We start from the raw sequence: 18,191 nt of genomic DNA on the forward strand, positions 1-18,191 counted from the left end.
GAACCGTGATAGCTAGACAGTTGAAATTTTCACAGATGATGTATTTCTGTTGCCGCTATAACAACAAATACTAAAAACAGAATAGAATAAATATTTAAGTGGGGTTCCCATACAACAAACGTGATTTTTTTGCCGTTTTTTGCGTAATGGTACGGAACCCTTCGTGCGCGAGTCCGACTCGCACTTGGCCGTTTTTTTAAGAGCGACACTAAGTACTAACAGCAACATTCTTAAGATAATAGAGTGAACGACTGCTTCTCCATACAAACGTAGTCCCTACGTAGGTGTAGGTACCTAATATTAACCACAGCTATGGCCCTTCGTATGACCTTTATTATTTTTTTATTATTATAAGAGTTAGGAGGGAAAACAAATTACACACAGATTTTTAAAAGTTCGCCTAACACTTATCTATAATGTTAATATCCAGAGAGGAAAATGGGTACTACGTTTGTATTGTATGGAAAGGCGGTTTCGCGCGACGTCCACTTTCATCCTAACTGACCATTCGGCGGACCTTATTATTCAATTCCTACCTTAAGTACCTAGGTAAGTAGGTATATTATATACCCAAACTAACTAGGTAAGGTACATTCTACTTAAGTTCAAACAAATAAGTTTATGTAGGTATGTATTGTACTAGGCATGGTTATCTTTATCTATTCCAGTTTACAAAACTATTTTTTAAAGGAATATAATAGGTATACCTAGAGTTACACCAAGATGTAACATCTGATCTGTGTGGACATCTGCACGTTGAACGAAATGGCAATACCAAGATGTCTACAACGATCTTGATATCACACGCAGCAAGTGTTATTTTAAACGTCAAACTTCTATGAATTAATAACACTTGCACTGCGTGTGCTCTCAAAATCGTTGCAGACTTTTCTTGGTCTAACTCTTCCTAATTACCTGCTTAAAATAGTTATTTGTTTTACACGGTTGTTGTTTAAACCCTTGTGCTAATATTGATATCTGAGCAAGCGAAAGACTCCAAAATTGAACCACGAGCGTAGCGAGTTTTTTGAAGTCGGTTAAAAATATTGGTGTCAAAGCTCAGTTGTCAAGAAAAATCATTCAGTTGAAGTAATTATTTACCCTTTATTTCTCCATTTATAATTTTAGTACATAATGTACCTACCATATTTAGTACCGTATAAAAAATACTAAGTAAATAGAAGTTTTTGCCCACCAATGCACCTAACTTTGACAAATCGAAACCAAGGCACTTCAAAAAAGTTACACTTTTTCACAAAAATGACAAGGGATTCGTGCGAACCTGTGGCTCATTGTGCGACAGGTACTCGCGTGATCTTGTTACCTTTCTGATGGTTACTTTAGATGCAATCGTAACTTCTTCAACTGTGAGATTCAATTAGTAACTTTGTTGCAAAATATTAAGGTCCAGTTTAATAACGCAGGCTTCATTGATATAGGAGGTTGGAAAAATATTAGATTTGAACATTTCGACAAAGCCAACGCCCGCTGTTCACTCCTTTACGGTTCCTTGCAAAACCGAGCGAAGTTCCGATCAGATAACATCGGATCCGCCTCGATACAATACCGATATTAAATTTATTCACGATTAAACTCGAATTTTGGGTTTTTGTTCTCTTTGTGATGGATTTGAGATCATATTTCCTTAATGCAACAAGTTTAGTTGAATGTCTCTACTTTTTCACATTGCAACTTAGGTAGAGTTCGTTTTTTACTCAGATTCCTTTAGATGTAGACGACCTTACTCTACTTTTATTACCTACTGTCATATTCCTAATTCGTAACATAGAGTCGGAATGCCTACTGAAATATTTAAATTGATCACGTAGTAGGGGTAGGTATGTAGCATCAACATTTAAAATGCTCTACATTGTTACTACTACCACTGTAGACAATTGTATGAAAGAGGTACTACTACACTTGCTACCGAGAACCAATTCAATCCGAATAGCTATTCTAATTCAAATTGATTCGTAGTCTAACACATTTGGCTAAGTTTTTTTTAATAAGCCGTAAATTGTATGTGTAAAATAAATGTTGATGTTAAGAGTCCCTGGCAAGCTCGGCCGAATTTCACCTTCCCATACAAACGGAGTTTCGTTCTCATTTTAAAACTACGCGTTGGATTGTAACGAAACTTTGCATATACAATGACATGAGGTATATCTAGGTCTGTAATTAGTTTATACTCACTGCATACTGCCGTCTCGGTTGGATTTGCTGCCAGTTAAAATACGTATCTACACATCTCTTTTGTAGTGTAAACAGCCGATGCACTTCAGTACAACTACCCCATACGGCTAATCCTTAGTTAAAAAGTTAGTTTGAAAAAGCACTTCTTCTTACATTTGTTTCAGTTATAATCGTTTTGTAGAGTAAGAAGATAATTTATTGCGCATTTTTTTCTAAAATCTTCACTCTCGATGAAGTCGATAACATACCTAATTGGCCGAGCCATTGGCGTGGGTGCCAGTTCGGCTGGCGGCGCACAATGGCAACCTGACACCACTACGTCGGTACTTTGTGCAACTCTTCGTACAGATCCATTCATACCGCCAAAAGACAGGAAGTGAAGGACTACGTGCAATAGCACTAATTGCCCGCCCACGACATTGGAAACCTGTAATTAGTGTAAAATATCCGAGGCTCGACGGAAATGATCCGCAGCTTCAAATGCGTCTAGAATCAATATTTTTAATTGAATGCGAGCCTGCATGAAAATTTATAATAGTGGGATTCGAACTTAAGTAAGAAAACTTTGAAGACGTGGTTCCTTAGCTTATTCGTTAGAGCCATAAAGAAAAAAAAAGCTTGTTTACTTATTTCTCTATGGTAGAGTATACGTAGATTACGTAGCAAGTAGCAACCCTGTCTAAGAAGCTGGCGGTCCTGGGTTTAAATCTTGGTAAGGACAGATTACTTATGTTTCTGAGTCCGGGATATTTTATTTATATACCTACATATGTATCATTGTGTTTGTCTGGAACCAGCAAACTTAGCTACAAATGTGGTTGGTGGGGTAGCTTACAATTACTTACTAGAATTATTTGTGTAAGATTTTTGCGGATAAATAAGTATTTATTTACAACTTAAAAACGTTTCAAAAAGTAACTAGGTTACAAATAAGTAACTACAATCAGCATTCAAATCACCATAAAGTCTCTGCAGACTTTTCTTGGTCTAACTACTTTATTGACATAATATTATATAATTGAATTTGTTTTTTTGTAACGTTGACATGAAATTTTTATAGTGTAAGTGTAATTAACATAGTATGTATAATATTAATAATACTTATAAGCGCCTTGGTTTATTAGCCTCTATGCTTTTTGTGAATAAAATGTAATAAAACATCGAAGTAAATTGAAGGAAGGCGGCGATTCGTTTCATCGTATATCGCAACATGCCGTCCTTGTAAATGATTGAAGATGTCGCAAGTGTCCAAGGGCCGGCGTTTTTTGGGTTCGCACGCTTACAAAAACGCAGTAGCCCTCAAGATTTATGGCGCTAGGAGAGCGATCATCGCGCATTAGTAGGCTTCTTTGTCCACTGCATGTGGGCTTTGTGGAGGCTTAGACACCGACTAGGGCACAGTAGCGAAATTTGGCATTGTCTAGTCCCTGCACCGGCAGCTATTGTTCTATCCTGTCGTAAACATGTCGACAGGTTACTGAAGCATTCGTGACAACGATTACTGGCCATTATACAGTACAGTAGCGATTTCGTGGAAATGTATTTTACGGGCTGTAATGAAGGGGTGAGACTACCGCGAGGTGATTTAAGATGTTATGGTTTAAAGATCGAAATGGTTGATGATGATATAGTGTAGTGGTAGTGAGCCCACTTAGTGTTTACGAATATTTTATTTAGATATAGACATGCCAATGACATATTTAAATAAATAGGCAATATGTATCTATGCATAGCCACTAGCCAGAAGGTATTTACCTATTATACGCATTATATCTTTACTTTTGCACATGCAATTACAATTACAAATACATTCAGAATATTACATTTATTATTGAATAATTAAATTAAAAACTTACGAGTACTGATAAAAGTGAAACATTTAATATAAGTAAATATCATCATTATCATTTTTAATAATTATAATATGTAGTTATACATATTCCGTATTCATAAAAGCTTAATAAGAATTTGACATCGAGCTAATAATTATGTAATACCTACCTACCTACATATACTCTACCTACCTACCCACATATATATATTATAATAAAATTATAATTAAAGTTTCCCATAAAGTTGACTAGCAGAGAATGCTTGTGACATTCAGTCCGTCTTTTCCTAATTATGACGTCAAGGAATGGAAACACCCAAATATTCCAAAATATGTTGTTCCGAATTTTATAAGCACGATTTTCATAATCCCGAATTCCTGATTTTTTATAAGTCCGAAATATCAAAATTACGATTTTTTTAAAACACGATGGAATAAAATCACGAATGTGCTTTTTTCGAAAATTTTAAATCCGATTGTCATTTGACCGAAAGCTTAAAGTTCCGATTTAACACTTTTCCGAATTCTTAAATTCCGAAAAACCATTGTCCGATCGGAAATAAAATAATTCGGAATTCAGAAATTCGGTCTTTTGTAAGGTCGGAACAATGAAATTCGTCATATTCAAATGAAGTCACGTTTTGTTTTAGTAATTCGGTCTTTTGTAAGGTCGGAAAAATGAAATTCGTGATATTCAGTCTTCATTTGAATATCACGAATTTCATTTATCCGACTTTTAGTAATTATTACGGGTGCCTGTCGTGCCGCATCACGTTAAATTTGGCATAAAATATTTTTCGCATAAAAATTCGGCAGAACTGCGACCCTCAAGATAACGAACTGTTGCCAGAAAAGTGGGTTACGTTAGGTTAGAACTGCGACCTCCAAGTAAACGAACTGTTACCAGAAAAGTGGGTTAGGTTAGGTTAGAACTACGACCCTCAATATAACGAATTGTTGATAGAAAAGTGCGTTAGATTAGAACTGCGACCCTCAAGAAAACGAACTGTCGCCAGAAAAGTGGGCTAGGTTAGGTTAGAACGGCGACCCCCACTGAAAAGAATTGTATTTAGAGAAGTAGGTTTAGGTTAGGTTACTGCAACCCCCCACAAAAGGGACCTGCTTACAGAAAATAGGTGTGACAAAATGATATGGATTTGAAGGCTATTATTACTAATGTTTAAAGCGCATAATTGTGTAGAAAAATGGTGTTTGTGAGTGTCGATCTATGTAAAATAGGAAATGTTAAAAGGCATTTCTGCTTACTTTAATGACGTAGGTACAGTCGTCATCAGATATATCGGAGCGGCCAAGGCGCTCACAAATATCTGAACACGCCTCTGTTGTCAAGGAGTTAGAGTACGTTTTCAGATATTTGTGAGCACCTCGGCCGCTACGATATATCTGATGGCGACTGTACCTTCATGTATTAAACAATAAATTGAAATTGAAATTTAAAAATTGGGATATTTAAAATAGGAATAACGTCAATTCGGAATAAAAAATTTCGGAATAATGGCAATTCGGAATTCGTGATTTCAAAAATCGTAATTGTTAAATTCGGTGTTTGTCACCATCGGAATTGTTATAATCGGAATTATGTGGTTCGGAATTTACAAAATTCGGCTTTTCGGCTTTTCGGAAATATAAATTTTCGTGATTTTAATCCTTCGTAATTACGACATTTGATAGGTCGAGCATTTAAAAATCGGAATAATAAAATTCGGCATTCTGAATTCGGCATAACATTTTTCGGAATTATGTAGTGTACCCTCAAGGAATACCTATTAGATTTTTTTAAATTGCAATGAATACTTATTCTATCAAAATACAATGTTTTATTTAATTTAAACGAAGAAGAGTCTTTACAAGCGTTCCATATCACCCACACCACAGATTATATAATAGTTCTTACCCCACATCCTCCATCCTTTTATTCCATCCACTAGCTGTATGGCTTTTTTTGAGAAGCTACACCTATACATTTCATGCTCGATAGACTTTTCATTTATGTCAAATCAAACCTTCATATTTTTTTAATCTATAATCTTTGGCAATGGAGACTATTAATTAAATAGAATAAATCTATTGTACAGACCGCAGCATTAGTAAAACAATAAAAGGAAACAAACCCAGTCGGCAGGCAAACTTAATAAGTTCGGCGGAACACAGGAAAAGTAGTTCTCTCTAAGAGAGCGGCGTTTAGTAAAACAAAAGCAACTCGAACGATTTAACAAACTGCCATATTTTAAGAACGTGTAATTAAAGGTTTGGCCTCGGATATGCATAAATCATACTGCTGTGCCGCGAACTGCTGACCGAAATAGAGAAAAAAATTAAAACATTAAGCGCTGCGTGAGAGTCAAAACAGAAGAATAATATTATGTAGGTAGATGGCTATCAGAACAAGCTTGACCAGATCCACTGAGAATTAAATAAGTAAATAAAATAATACACTTTCGTAACACTTTTCACAGCCGGAGCGGAGTATGGATCTGTGAATCATTTTGTTCAATATGCACTCAATAATATATGTACGGATTATGCACTCGAAAAAGATAGAAATTAAACAAAAATTATAGGTAAATATTACAGTTAGGCCTATTCGATATCTAAATAAACCTCTTGGTAACAAACAACCTCTACATATGTAATACTATCAATAATATATGTATATGCAAATCAAAGCTAAATAGGTAGCCAATGTATAACAAATGAAATATGTTCTAAGTAATTCATTTAACTAAATGAAGTAACACCTTCATTTAGTTAGACGATTTCCAGCTTGCTGGAAATTAATTTCTGGAACCGTTTTTTTTTATCCAATTTGACTGGCCTAAATTTCGAAGCAATACTTTTACAAAGAAATACCCAATCACGATATAAATATTTTTTATCACGATATTCATAATATATACCTACATTGAGTAACATAATCAAGTGACGCTGACGTCACTTATGTGAATAGTTTCTTCTTCTTATAAGAAGTGTGTAGGGGCATAAGTCACGGTGGGGTGTGGTGGGGTGTCGGAGGCTGCGCGCGCGCTCGCGGGCGCGGGGTGCGCGCGCGGCGCTACCCTCGGGCGGGGGCCGGGGCGAGGCGACAACCGCTCGTTACCTCCATCCGAAGCCAGTTATTAAAAACGTCTCGACGCGAACGGTGCGCCGCCCTGTAATTATCCAGTTGAAGGCTCGTCGCGCTACGTTGTCACCACCGTCACCGGATATGCAATACGTGGATCCGCCCGCGCAACAGGTCCGCCCTAACTCTATTGCCTCCCTAGTTTACGCGTATAGCCTTTGTCAACCTATTATTTTTGATGTTTAAGGCTGGTTCAGTAATGCAATAGTTATTTGCGAAACATTTAAATTCATCTGATCTGAACGCTTTTGTGAATTATGACTTTGTTGAGAATTTCAGAATAGATGATTGTTTACCTTGATTACAGTTGACTTAGAAATTACCTATAGTAGTGATAGTTTCATAATTAGTTATTCAAGCGTGAGCAAAGTATGTACATTGTGAATTAACATAATTTTCGTGTTTGTTGCAGATGATAAGTATGATGCCCAGTTATGGATACGGATGTGGACGCGGCGATGCGATTTCACCGGCTTCAGACCTCTCGTCATGCAGCAGTGCTTCGTCAGGCGCTTGGTGCGGCTGGCGGGAGCTGCCGGCGTATCCTCAGTACCCATACTGGCCGCCCGCCGCTGCTGAGGAGGCGCGCGACCTTCAGCGCCGCTGCGCCAAGTGCCGCTGCCCCAACTGCTTGACAGAAGCCGCCGGCCTCGGACCCAACTACGGCAAAGACGGTGCTAAGCGTGAACACGTCTGCCACGTGCCTGGCTGCGGAAAAGTCTATGGAAAAACCTCGCATCTGAAAGCCCATCTCCGCTGGCACACGGGCGAGCGGCCATTCGTATGCAACTGGCTGTTCTGCGGCAAAAGATTCACGCGCTCTGATGAGCTACAGCGGCACCTTCGCACACACACCGGGGAGAAGAGATTTGCGTGCCAACTCTGTACGAAGCGATTCATGCGCTCAGATCATCTCGCTAAGCATGTGAAAACCCACGCGAATGTGACGAGAAAAACTAAGAGAGCTACCTCTGAAGATAATGAAGAATCTGCAAAGGCTACTAATGAGAAAACTGAGGGGAGATCTGTGGAGCAAGCGCCGGTTGTGTCAATAGGGAGCGCGAATTACGGAACAGTGCCGGCTGCGAGTGTTGTGTCGAAGCAGATGTCTATGCCTCCGTCTCTAAACTACGGAGCTATTGCGCCGACTGTGTCTAGTGCCAGTTACAACAGTGGAATGGTGTTTGCGAACGGCGCGAGCGCAGGCTGGGCGCCGGACATGCGGCAAGAGGCTCTATATGCGCGACCTTTGACCACTGTAGCAGCAGCCTCTCGCCCTGTCTACCAGTACCCAACCCTGCCCGACACAACCCGGCAGTATCCAACGCACTTCCCTGCCTACCAGTGTGCTACGAAGGATAATTATACCATGTTTCAGGGACACTATAATCTCCAGCCGCCTGTAGCACTTGGACAATAAGTGATCGTTTTAATTTAAGATACTTATGACTATATTGTGGATCTACTCGTAAAGTTACGGTGGAGTTTTGGTATAATTGCATGTAATCCTCTTAATGGGATAGGAAGGCTAAAGGTTCCTTGGCAAAAGTTAATGTAATGGTCATAATCGTATGATTTGTCGGAAAGATGTTGGTTGGAACATTTTCTGAGTTACCAGAAAGTTTATTGTGATCTTATGTATTTTACTGTACATATTTAGTTCGTTTCTTATTTGACGTGCCTTGTTGGTAAAATGTTATGTTAAGTAGTGCATCTAAAAATATTATTAAATAAATATTAAAATATTTTAATAATATTGTCTGGTTTGGCATTTTGAATCCCCATCCAATATATCCTATTCCTAAGTAGAAATCTCGGTTCAGTAATAATGCGATTCAGTGCGTCTAAAGTATACTCACATACCGACACGGATAGGATGGTCGTGCTTTTATCGCCAGTCGTGTCACGCGTCACTCTCGCACTCCTTAGAATGTGACATCCACGGTGCTAGATAATAAAGAACGACCATTTTACTCTCTCAATATCCCCATTCTTCTTAGAAAACCAAAGAAGTACCAAATTTTGTAAGACGAAGCTTATATTCTAGGCAACATCACCACTTTATTATCACACTTCTCGAGCCAAGAAATAGCCCAAGCCCGACCAATGAAATGGCGTTCAAAACATTGATTCACTGGTCGTCCTACTCGCTTAACAGCAACGGGAAAACTAGTTTCGAATGTATCATTTACAAAATTTGCATGATTTTCAATACCTATTACGGCTGTTACGCGTGGTGGGCCATACAAACGGCCGCATTCAAAACGAACCCACTCATTATAAAATGCATTCAGAAGCGTAAATTTAATACCAGTTAAGTAATAACATATGAATGCGCATAGACGAATACCTGAATTCAAATTTCAAAAACTCATCCCTAATCTAATTTATCTATTTATAACGGTTCCATTACTTAGATATTGACAGACAAGGAAGTTAAAAGAGTACTGTGAAAGGAATTTTTAAAACTCAACCTTCTTGGACGGAAATGTTTCATATAATTATTCGTGCTTACGATCACGTTTCTTGGTTCACTCTGTATTTACACTAATGTGCAGATTAAACAGCTTTGAAACAAAAAAGTGAGTATTAAATACCACCCGCATCGTGATAATAATTAAGTTACAGGAGCTACAGCATCTGTTATTGTTGTGTCATTTGCTAGTAGCTTGTACTGACAAGTAATAAGTTAAGGACGACTTGTTTATCGAATATAGTACAGACATAAGGGCATGACACTACTTATTTAGTTGTTTTTCCTAAGCGCAAAGGTTGTGTACTGACATTATTATTTACTTTAATTAAATTATACATAGGTACTTACCTAACCACGTACAGCGTACAACCTTCGTGTAGCTTGCTACGGCTTTCGTCATGAATTTGGCTCCGCGCTACGCATTGGCTACGAAGTGCTACGAAACTCGTAGGCTTTGGTTTTCGTTATCAATACCTGCTTACTATTTATAAAATAAAATTGTATAGGTAACATTACATTAGGTAATCAATCCAATCCATCATTGGCTACTTTAGTATTTGAATTATCGGACAAACTTACGGCGAAGATTGCACAACGAAAGTGCAAAATCTCAAAACAAATGCCCAAAAAGGTACATACGTTGTAGAATGACTGTTTTTTAGGGTTCCGTACCCAAAGGGTTAAAACGGGACCCTATTACTAAGACTCCGCTGTCCGTCTGTCCGTCCGTCTGTCCGTCTGTCTGTCTGTCACCAGGCTGTATCTCATGAACCGTGATAGCTAGACAGTTGAAATTTTCACAGATGATGTATTTCTGTTGCCGCTATAACAGCAAATACTAAAAACAGAATAATATAAATATTTAAATGGGGCTCCCATACAACAAACGTGATTTTTTTTGCTGTTTTTTTTCGTAATGGTATGGAACCCTTCGTGCGCGAGTCCGACTCGCACTTGGCCGGTTTTTTTCATTTATAACTATGTAAGTATACAATTGTTCAACATTAATTTTCATTTTACTGGTTATGATTTTATTCTAGCAACTGTATGTATGAATGTGGGTATGTTCGCCCGTTACAATTACAACTATTATTGAGCCGATTTGGTGAATGGGGCGTCAATCGATTAATTTTAAAGACGCGGATGACATAGGCTAATTTATTAATCGTTTTTGAAGAAAGAGCAAGTTATTGTTAATACTCTGGTGGTATTAGCTGGAGTTTTAGATTGTTCCTATTAGTAGTAGATTAATATTAAAATACTTAATCAAGCTCAAGGAGAGGTTGAAGAAGCTATAAGAAGAAGTATAGTTGTTTTATATTTTTCTACTTATTTCCAATTTTTAGTGTATTTTCCCCAATCCGGTCTGTGTAATATTATATATGTTTATCCTATTAATTTTATATGTATTTATATCCTTTGTCTTTCTGGTACCTTGTTGTACATTTTGCTACATTTGTCACCCTCTTTTCACTCTCTGCTCTCATCTACTCAAAGGTTAACTGGAAGAGATCCCTCAAAGGGATAAGTTCACCTTTGGACATCTTATTATTTTAACCATGTTATTTTTAATATGTATTTTTGTACAATAAAGAGTTTACTACTACTACTTAAATAATATTATCTGTGGATAAGATATTTACGAGTATTAAATTGTAGGTAATGTACTTATATAAGTTTTAGTAAATTTGTATTTACCTAGTATTTAAGGTTATTATTGTACTTCGTTTATAAGTAATTTTTTGAGGCAATACATATTTTTCTGATTCTGATTTATCTTTACTTACAAGCTCTTGCTAAGAATTGGCAACTTTTAGTTCCGCCTCTCGACACGAGATGGCGTTGGCAGTGTCGGCGCTGTCCGGCTTGCTCGCGGTAATTGCGCGCGGCTATTATCTGGGCGGCGCTCGCCGCGCATGGCGGCCGGTGCGAGCGGGATGCACTCGATAATACGTAAAACAAAACGAGGGAGTAATAATGGTAAAAAACGAGCAGCACGCAAATTATAGTGAGAAATGAGGCAGCCGGTAGCGGTGGGGGCTTGGGCTGTGCGGTGGGGGCCTTCGCGCGGCAGTCGTCGCTCGGCGCACGCAGACCGCCCGCGCCGCCTGCGCCGCCGCGAGTGCTGTGAGTTTGTGACATGAACCGGCCGGCGCCATGAGCGGCAAGGGCTCCTCCTCTCCGGACCTGCTCATGAATGTGAGTGCAGCGTACGCGCCGCCGCAAACGCGGCCGCACTCCCTTACCACACACTTACTATAAGCACACATTTCAACGCGCCAAAGGTTGATAATACCCATACATCACTGAATCATATTCGATAGAGTAATGCAAATAATAAGTTCACTGTAGCTCTTATTGTTTGAGTTAGTTACCTACTAACAATGCTAACAAAAATGTGGGCAAAGTGTAGCAGAACATCTAATATACCGAATCTAATTCTGACCGGCTTCTGTATTGCTTATTAAGGACCTTATACAATAACAGCAAAAACTATATCAAATCGGTAAATAAAATATTCAGGCGTGATATAAACATTAAGATGGTCTGAACTCTTCACGGTATAAAAGTTGTTTAAAGTTTGGATTGGAGCTGTGCCCAAAAGAGGCGTTCATAAAACGGTTTGTTAGCTGGCCACCCCCGGGAATTGTCGATTTAGCACGCACCATAAGCGGCGCATTACGTCGGGACGGGACCCATCCTCCGTCCCTAGAGCCTTAACCTCTATTACTATTCATACGGTCTCAAGGGTGACCAGCCTCGTATAAAGTTTCTACACACATGAAAAACAAATAACTACCTACTTTTATCTACTTATGAGGTTTGGTCGTTCATGAATAATATATCGTATGATATACAGGGTTAATTTATGTTGAGTAGTTTTTACTCATAGTATGTAATTTATGTACTTGATACTTTTGTATAGTTTTATAGTAACTCACAGATTAATAAAATATTCAGAATATCAAACCCCTAATGTCGATGTCGACATTTTGTATATAAATTGTTATGCAATCATATAGGCTATTCGAGTAGGTAACTTTCCGAATAAAAACATAAAAAAGTAATTAATACATAATCCTCCCTCGCTCGCCCACATAAAGAACTTAAGGCAATTATTTAGTCAGTTCGGTCACATAAACGTTATTGTTATTAACCAAAAATAGGCCATTAAATTTCGTTCGGAACATTACTAGCAGTTCATAAAAACTACCGAAATGCTAATTCAATTAAGTGAACTCAAATAAGTTAGGTCGAGGCGGCGCTTTCGAGCGGCGGAACCAATCCGTAATGACACATAGAGCCTTCGTCCATTTTCTACTCAATTTCCTTTTCATATTAGTTTAATCTAGAGGCAGGACTACTGGCGCCAAAAATTATGCCGCGACGGCCGTGTCGGGCGGCTAATCTGTTTAGCGTTGTTGTGGGGAGCCCGGCTCCTTTGTGCGGTGAAAAAGGAAGAAATTTATGCGTTTCGGCGTCGTGTGTGCGTTTTTTGTGGGAATGTAATTAATAATTCAGCGGCAAAACTAACAGTGTTTTCGTTGTTGTTCGTGGGCTCGTGATTGATGCGTCTCGGACGGGTTCAATTAGTTTCGAGGTGATCTATGTACGGATCCATTTGTACTCGCGGTCTACGAGCCTGTAATTATTACAATGGTATTTGATAATTGGCGGCGTCAACAGAAACTTGTAGTAACTAATTCCTATTATAGTGAAACACTGGTATTAAACAATAAAAACGCTATAATTAATTCTTGTATGTAAATAAACGGAATTTAATATTAACACATAAAACTTGATGATAGGTAGGTAGATATTAGATAAGCGTGATATGTAGATAGGTATTTATTTAATATTTTGCCACCAAGTGTAAGTACCTAATACCTATAGAGTTGTCGTTGATATAAAAAATTGACATTCTTACACAAATGGACTAAGCCCCACAGTAAGCTCAAGAAGGCTTGTGTAGTGGGAAGGTACTCAGACAACGATATATATAACATATAAATACTTAAATACATACAACTCATGAACAAATATCTGTGTTCATCACAAAAATAAATGCCGTGCCCTTACCCGGATTCGAACCCAGGATCTGGTCAGGTCTGCTTCATGGGTCACTACTGATTAGGCCAGGCCAGTGATGAGAATGAAGAACATGTGGAAAGGAAGGGATGCGCTTACAGTCATCGAGATACTCGTATGGGCTCAGTTTCAACTTACCTTTATTAAATCACAGCCTGGGTTTCCCTAGTTAAGAAATTCACCCAGATTCGGATAAAAAACCGTATAAAATCGTAGTGACACGCCGATTCGCTAGGCCTTGCAATAAATTGCTACTTCAGCGACGATAACAAATGCAGGAATGTGGTACTACCTGCCTGTTAGTTTTTCACATTGTAAGTGTCTACAATAGGTTGAATTGCATTAAATATAAGTATGTAAACGCGTTTGTCCGGAAGTGATATCGTTTTATGAAAGAACGTAAGTGTTCTGAAATAGTAGCAAAACATACTGCCTTTTACTTCGAAGGCTGTTTGAACACGGGTGCGGTAGGCGCTGCGTAGGCGCAGCCTTAGGAGGTCAATTCGTGAATACTTAACATTTTGTCGTATTGATATTAGACTGGAATTATATTTTCTAATACTTACCCTTTCTCGCTAACGCAAAACCAACTGACGTAGGTATTTTGATCGTAAACGGATTTGAACTAGATTAAAGCAAGCAGAAAGAAAATCATGAGCGATTAACCAGTCACTCTGCTGCATCAGGTGGAATGGGCCAACGGTGCTTGTTATTTTATGGTGTTTAAGTGCCGAGCTTAATTGAATTAAAACACTATCGACACTTTATCATATCAGTCAGATTATGTATAGGTGTATAGATATTGTAAATAGTGAAATAATCTATTAAATTGGTTTAGATAAAACTAAATCTTGTATAAATGTGAGAAAGACACGGGATAAGCTTTTATAACAATCTCAATCTGAATCTAATATAAATATAAAACATTGTGTGATCGTACAGAATTACAGATCTAACGCGCGTTCGACTCGCACTTGGCCGGTTTTTGAGACCTATAAAATTTTGTCATACGCATTAAAATACGTAATTTCTTTCAAAAATAAGATATCTATCTATGCTAGAACTTCTTGTCTTTATTTGGTCCTATTAGTAGCCTGAATGTGAAAGCGTAGACAACTAGGTACTTAGACAATGCAATAACAAAACCTTAATTTGCTCGTGCACATGATAGTAGGTACTATTACCACTAACTATAGTTTATGCTGGATTAGAAATTTGTTTTCTACCAATGTTAAGCATCGCGCACCTATGGGAATCGTCAAAACGATTTGTTACTATGAAGTTATTGTGATAACGTGTTCTGTGACATCATAATGAATCCACCTATGTTCAGCGATATTCTGTCATCAAATTGTTTTTATCGGCTTAGCCATGAAAATATTGCAGACAAACATACGAATACGAATATAAAATTATCACGTATCATTATTGTTTTATCACCTTGTTGTATTAACGCTGTCTTTTTTTTCCATTTTAGTAAAGAGTAGTCTCTACTTACACAGAGTCTAGCTGAAAGCAGTAATAGTTATTTGTTATACAAGGGTGCAAAGTTGTATTTTACCCGCGAGTGTGGAATTGAAACACGAGTAAGCGAAAGGATTCCATAGTTGAACCACGAGCGAAGCGAGTGGTTCTAAAATGGAATACTGAGCTTAGCGAGTGTTTTAACACACGAGAAGTAAAATACATTTGCACCCGTGTGTAACACAAAACTTTTCCCCTCACTATAGCGAGGAAAGTGCAACATCCATAGGCGTCAGATCATCTTCATCAATGGAATCACTCATTTTTTTACGATATTATAACAAAAACTGGAAATTCTGTATTTTTACGTAAGTTGTTAAGTAAAAATGTTGTTGACAATGTTGACATTTCTGACGTATGAAATGTCAATGATGCGTTTTGATATTGCATCGACTCAACTTGTGCGTACAGAATTATATTTAACATCATTATTAAAAAACAAACGTTTCTTATGGAACTTTAAGGTTTATGACATAAAATCATTAAATAAAGCTAAATTTGGTATTTTTTATTAGACTCTCAAACCATTTGTTTAATGATAATTAATATCAAACGAATGATTATTATGAGCGTTTTACGTTTTGTTATCTGTCAAGCTACTTAAGCACGATCCATCCAAGGTGAAATTACTTTCCCCACTAGTGGATAAAATGCGTTTTTCCCCGCTTGATTTAAAGGATAAAAGACAACTTTCCGAGCTAGTGAGGGGAAAAATATATTTGATAGAACTAAATTAAATAATAAACCTAAACTTGACTTAATTACCACTGTAAACCAACCATATTTACCTAATAGGTACACTAGTATTAACTGGGATAACTACATAAGTAAGTTGCTATTCCGAACGTGTTCAACTACGAATTGCTGAAAATGTTGTAAACACTGCGTAGTCGAAAGCTGCAGCGACAACTAGCACCTTGCTAAATAAAGCTAGTTACAGTACCTTATTTAAATAGCGGAGGATACGAGCAATTCTGTGGAACTGGACGGAGTTAATTTGCCGCTTTGTACGTGAAAATACCGTTGGTCGCAGCGCGGCGCAGCAGCCGAGCGGCAACATTTTAATTGACCACGCGATGTTGCGGCGTCCCGTCCGACTTTTTCTGCTCTCCTCAAATTGCTCTAAAGTGCTTAATGAGTGATGCGTGCAATCGCCGTTTCCCCGTACGAGAGGTTGCTCGGTTGCTCTTATTTTACATAAATAGTACAGGTCGAACTAATGCCGATTCTCGGTACTGTAATTGCGCTTGTGACAGGCTTCCGTCGCCTTCCGAGCTTACGGTTCGCGACACCAAACGCGCCAGATTATACCTAGTTGCTGCGTGTTTAACGCACGTCTAGTTGGATGAGCGTGTCGAATGCGACATTTTGAGAGAATGTGCTATTGGATTGTATCTTAGTCTTGATGCTAATTTGATATATTATTATGTTAATTCATGCTAATTTAGGTAGGTACGGTCGTGTTCACTCTCTACAAGCCAACGTTCTTAAAATATATGTGACGTTTTCAACCATAAGGTACCACATTGTCGCTTGCCGATAAGGTTGATTTCAAATTGAAGCTATATGGAAATAGCGCCTTATTGAGAACCGACAATTTGGATGAAACCCTTTTGGATGAAAAGGGCACATATTGCATGACCTTAATGTCAGAGTTTTAGATGCATTTAAATATGGATATTTTTGTAACTTTAGCTTGTAAAGGTGTTTGTGAACTCGCCTGTACTTGATAGGTACATGGTAAGTATAGTTCTTTGCCTAAGAATCATTAAAATTGGCGATAATGTCGCATTGACTAGAATATTTGAGTTAAAAATATCAGCTCTGATACTAAATCAAGCATTATTAAAACAAACATAAACTAATAATATCATAATGATGTAATTGTTTACATAAATAGATTAGTGCTTGACTAAGGGTCGGTTGCACCAAACTGTTTGTCATCGTTAAAGAGTTCGCTTTTTATTGTATGGAAAGTTTCATAGTAAACCGGTGTCAATAGTGCGGATAGTGCAACTGGCACTAAGCAATTTAATAAAAATTAAAAATGAAGTATTTTATAACGATCATTGTGCTTATTACCTATTCAAAGGAGTGATAATTTACAGACAATTTGAGTAGCTACTAGTATGCCCATGTTTCAAGAGCATAGTTAAATTTTACAGATATCGGCAAAATGCTCGCATGCAATGCATTTTTAATAACCGCAGAACGCTTTATTTACGTAGGTAGGTATATATGTTTGCTAGACATTTTAGTCATAAAAATAATCTAATTTTATAATTAGAAATACATATAAAACTTAAAAAACTAAAACTAAAAATAAATAAAACTAAAAGTTTTAGTTTTTTAAGTTTTATATGTATTTCTAATTGTTATTACATGAATAAATTTCTTGGAATTTATTTTATAATTTACAATAAATGTAGGCTCCATCAGGCAAATGCAAATACAGACAAGCTACAGGCTTCGTCACAAACCGATTGACCTTTTTTAAATTATTTTTGAAATAAAAAAGAAGTCAGTTTTGAATGATTCACGGTTAGTTTCACTAGACTTATATTGACCGGGATATAGACCGTGATTACCTTTTGTATTATTTGTGAGCTCCCGATATTTCGACGCAGTTACATGCATCATGTTCACGGGTGACTGAAGATAGCGGGTGGGTGTCAAAGTAACTCCGTCGAAATATCGGGAGCTCACAAATAATACAAAAGGTAATCACGGTCTATATCCCGGTCAATATAAGTCTAGTAAAAAAGAAGTCTACAAGAAATGATTTCTATAAATAAAATTAACCCTGATAATAATGATAATGAAGACGATCAGATGGCTAAGTAGATAATCATGGTACTTTTCGCGTTGTCATCAGTGTTCGCCCTGTCGGCTGAACTTTGCCATCGTAGCGATATACTGGCTACACACGCGATGCA

At 37.7% G+C, this 18,191-nt stretch overlaps 2 protein-coding genes across 4 annotated transcripts in view; both read left to right on the top strand.

Moving 5' to 3' along the window:
* Nucleotides 1-8,922, top strand: part of LOC134742488 (transcription factor Sp5-like) — a 14,934-nt gene extending 6,012 nt beyond the window's left edge. The window contains exons 1-2 of one of the 2 annotated variants that reach the window (XM_063675699.1): nucleotides 7,028-7,280; nucleotides 7,579-8,922. In XM_063675699.1, coding sequence (XP_063531769.1) covers nucleotides 7,251-7,280; nucleotides 7,579-8,586 — 1,038 coding nt within the window. In that variant the 5' untranslated portion in view covers nucleotides 7,028-7,250 and the 3' untranslated portion in view covers nucleotides 8,587-8,922. Of the gene's footprint in view, nucleotides 1-7,027; nucleotides 7,281-7,578 lie in introns of those variants that run through there. The other variant, XM_063675700.1, reaches the window with a different exon arrangement.
* Nucleotides 8,923-11,452: 2,530 nt separating this feature from the next.
* The window catches only part of LOC134742484 (transcription factor Sp9), a 94,663-nt gene continuing 87,924 nt past the window's right edge, over nucleotides 11,453-18,191 (top strand). The window contains exon 1 of one of the 2 annotated variants that reach the window (XM_063675691.1): nucleotides 11,453-11,841. In XM_063675691.1, coding sequence (XP_063531761.1) covers nucleotides 11,800-11,841 — 42 coding nt within the window. In that variant the 5' untranslated portion in view covers nucleotides 11,453-11,799. The remainder of the gene's footprint in view (nucleotides 11,842-18,191) is intronic. The other variant, XM_063675692.1, reaches the window with a different exon arrangement.

This window comes from Cydia strobilella, chromosome 6 (assembly GCF_947568885.1).
Source record: "Cydia strobilella chromosome 6, ilCydStro3.1, whole genome shotgun sequence".
In the NCBI taxonomy this organism is placed as follows: Eukaryota; Metazoa; Arthropoda; class Insecta; order Lepidoptera; family Tortricidae; genus Cydia; species Cydia strobilella.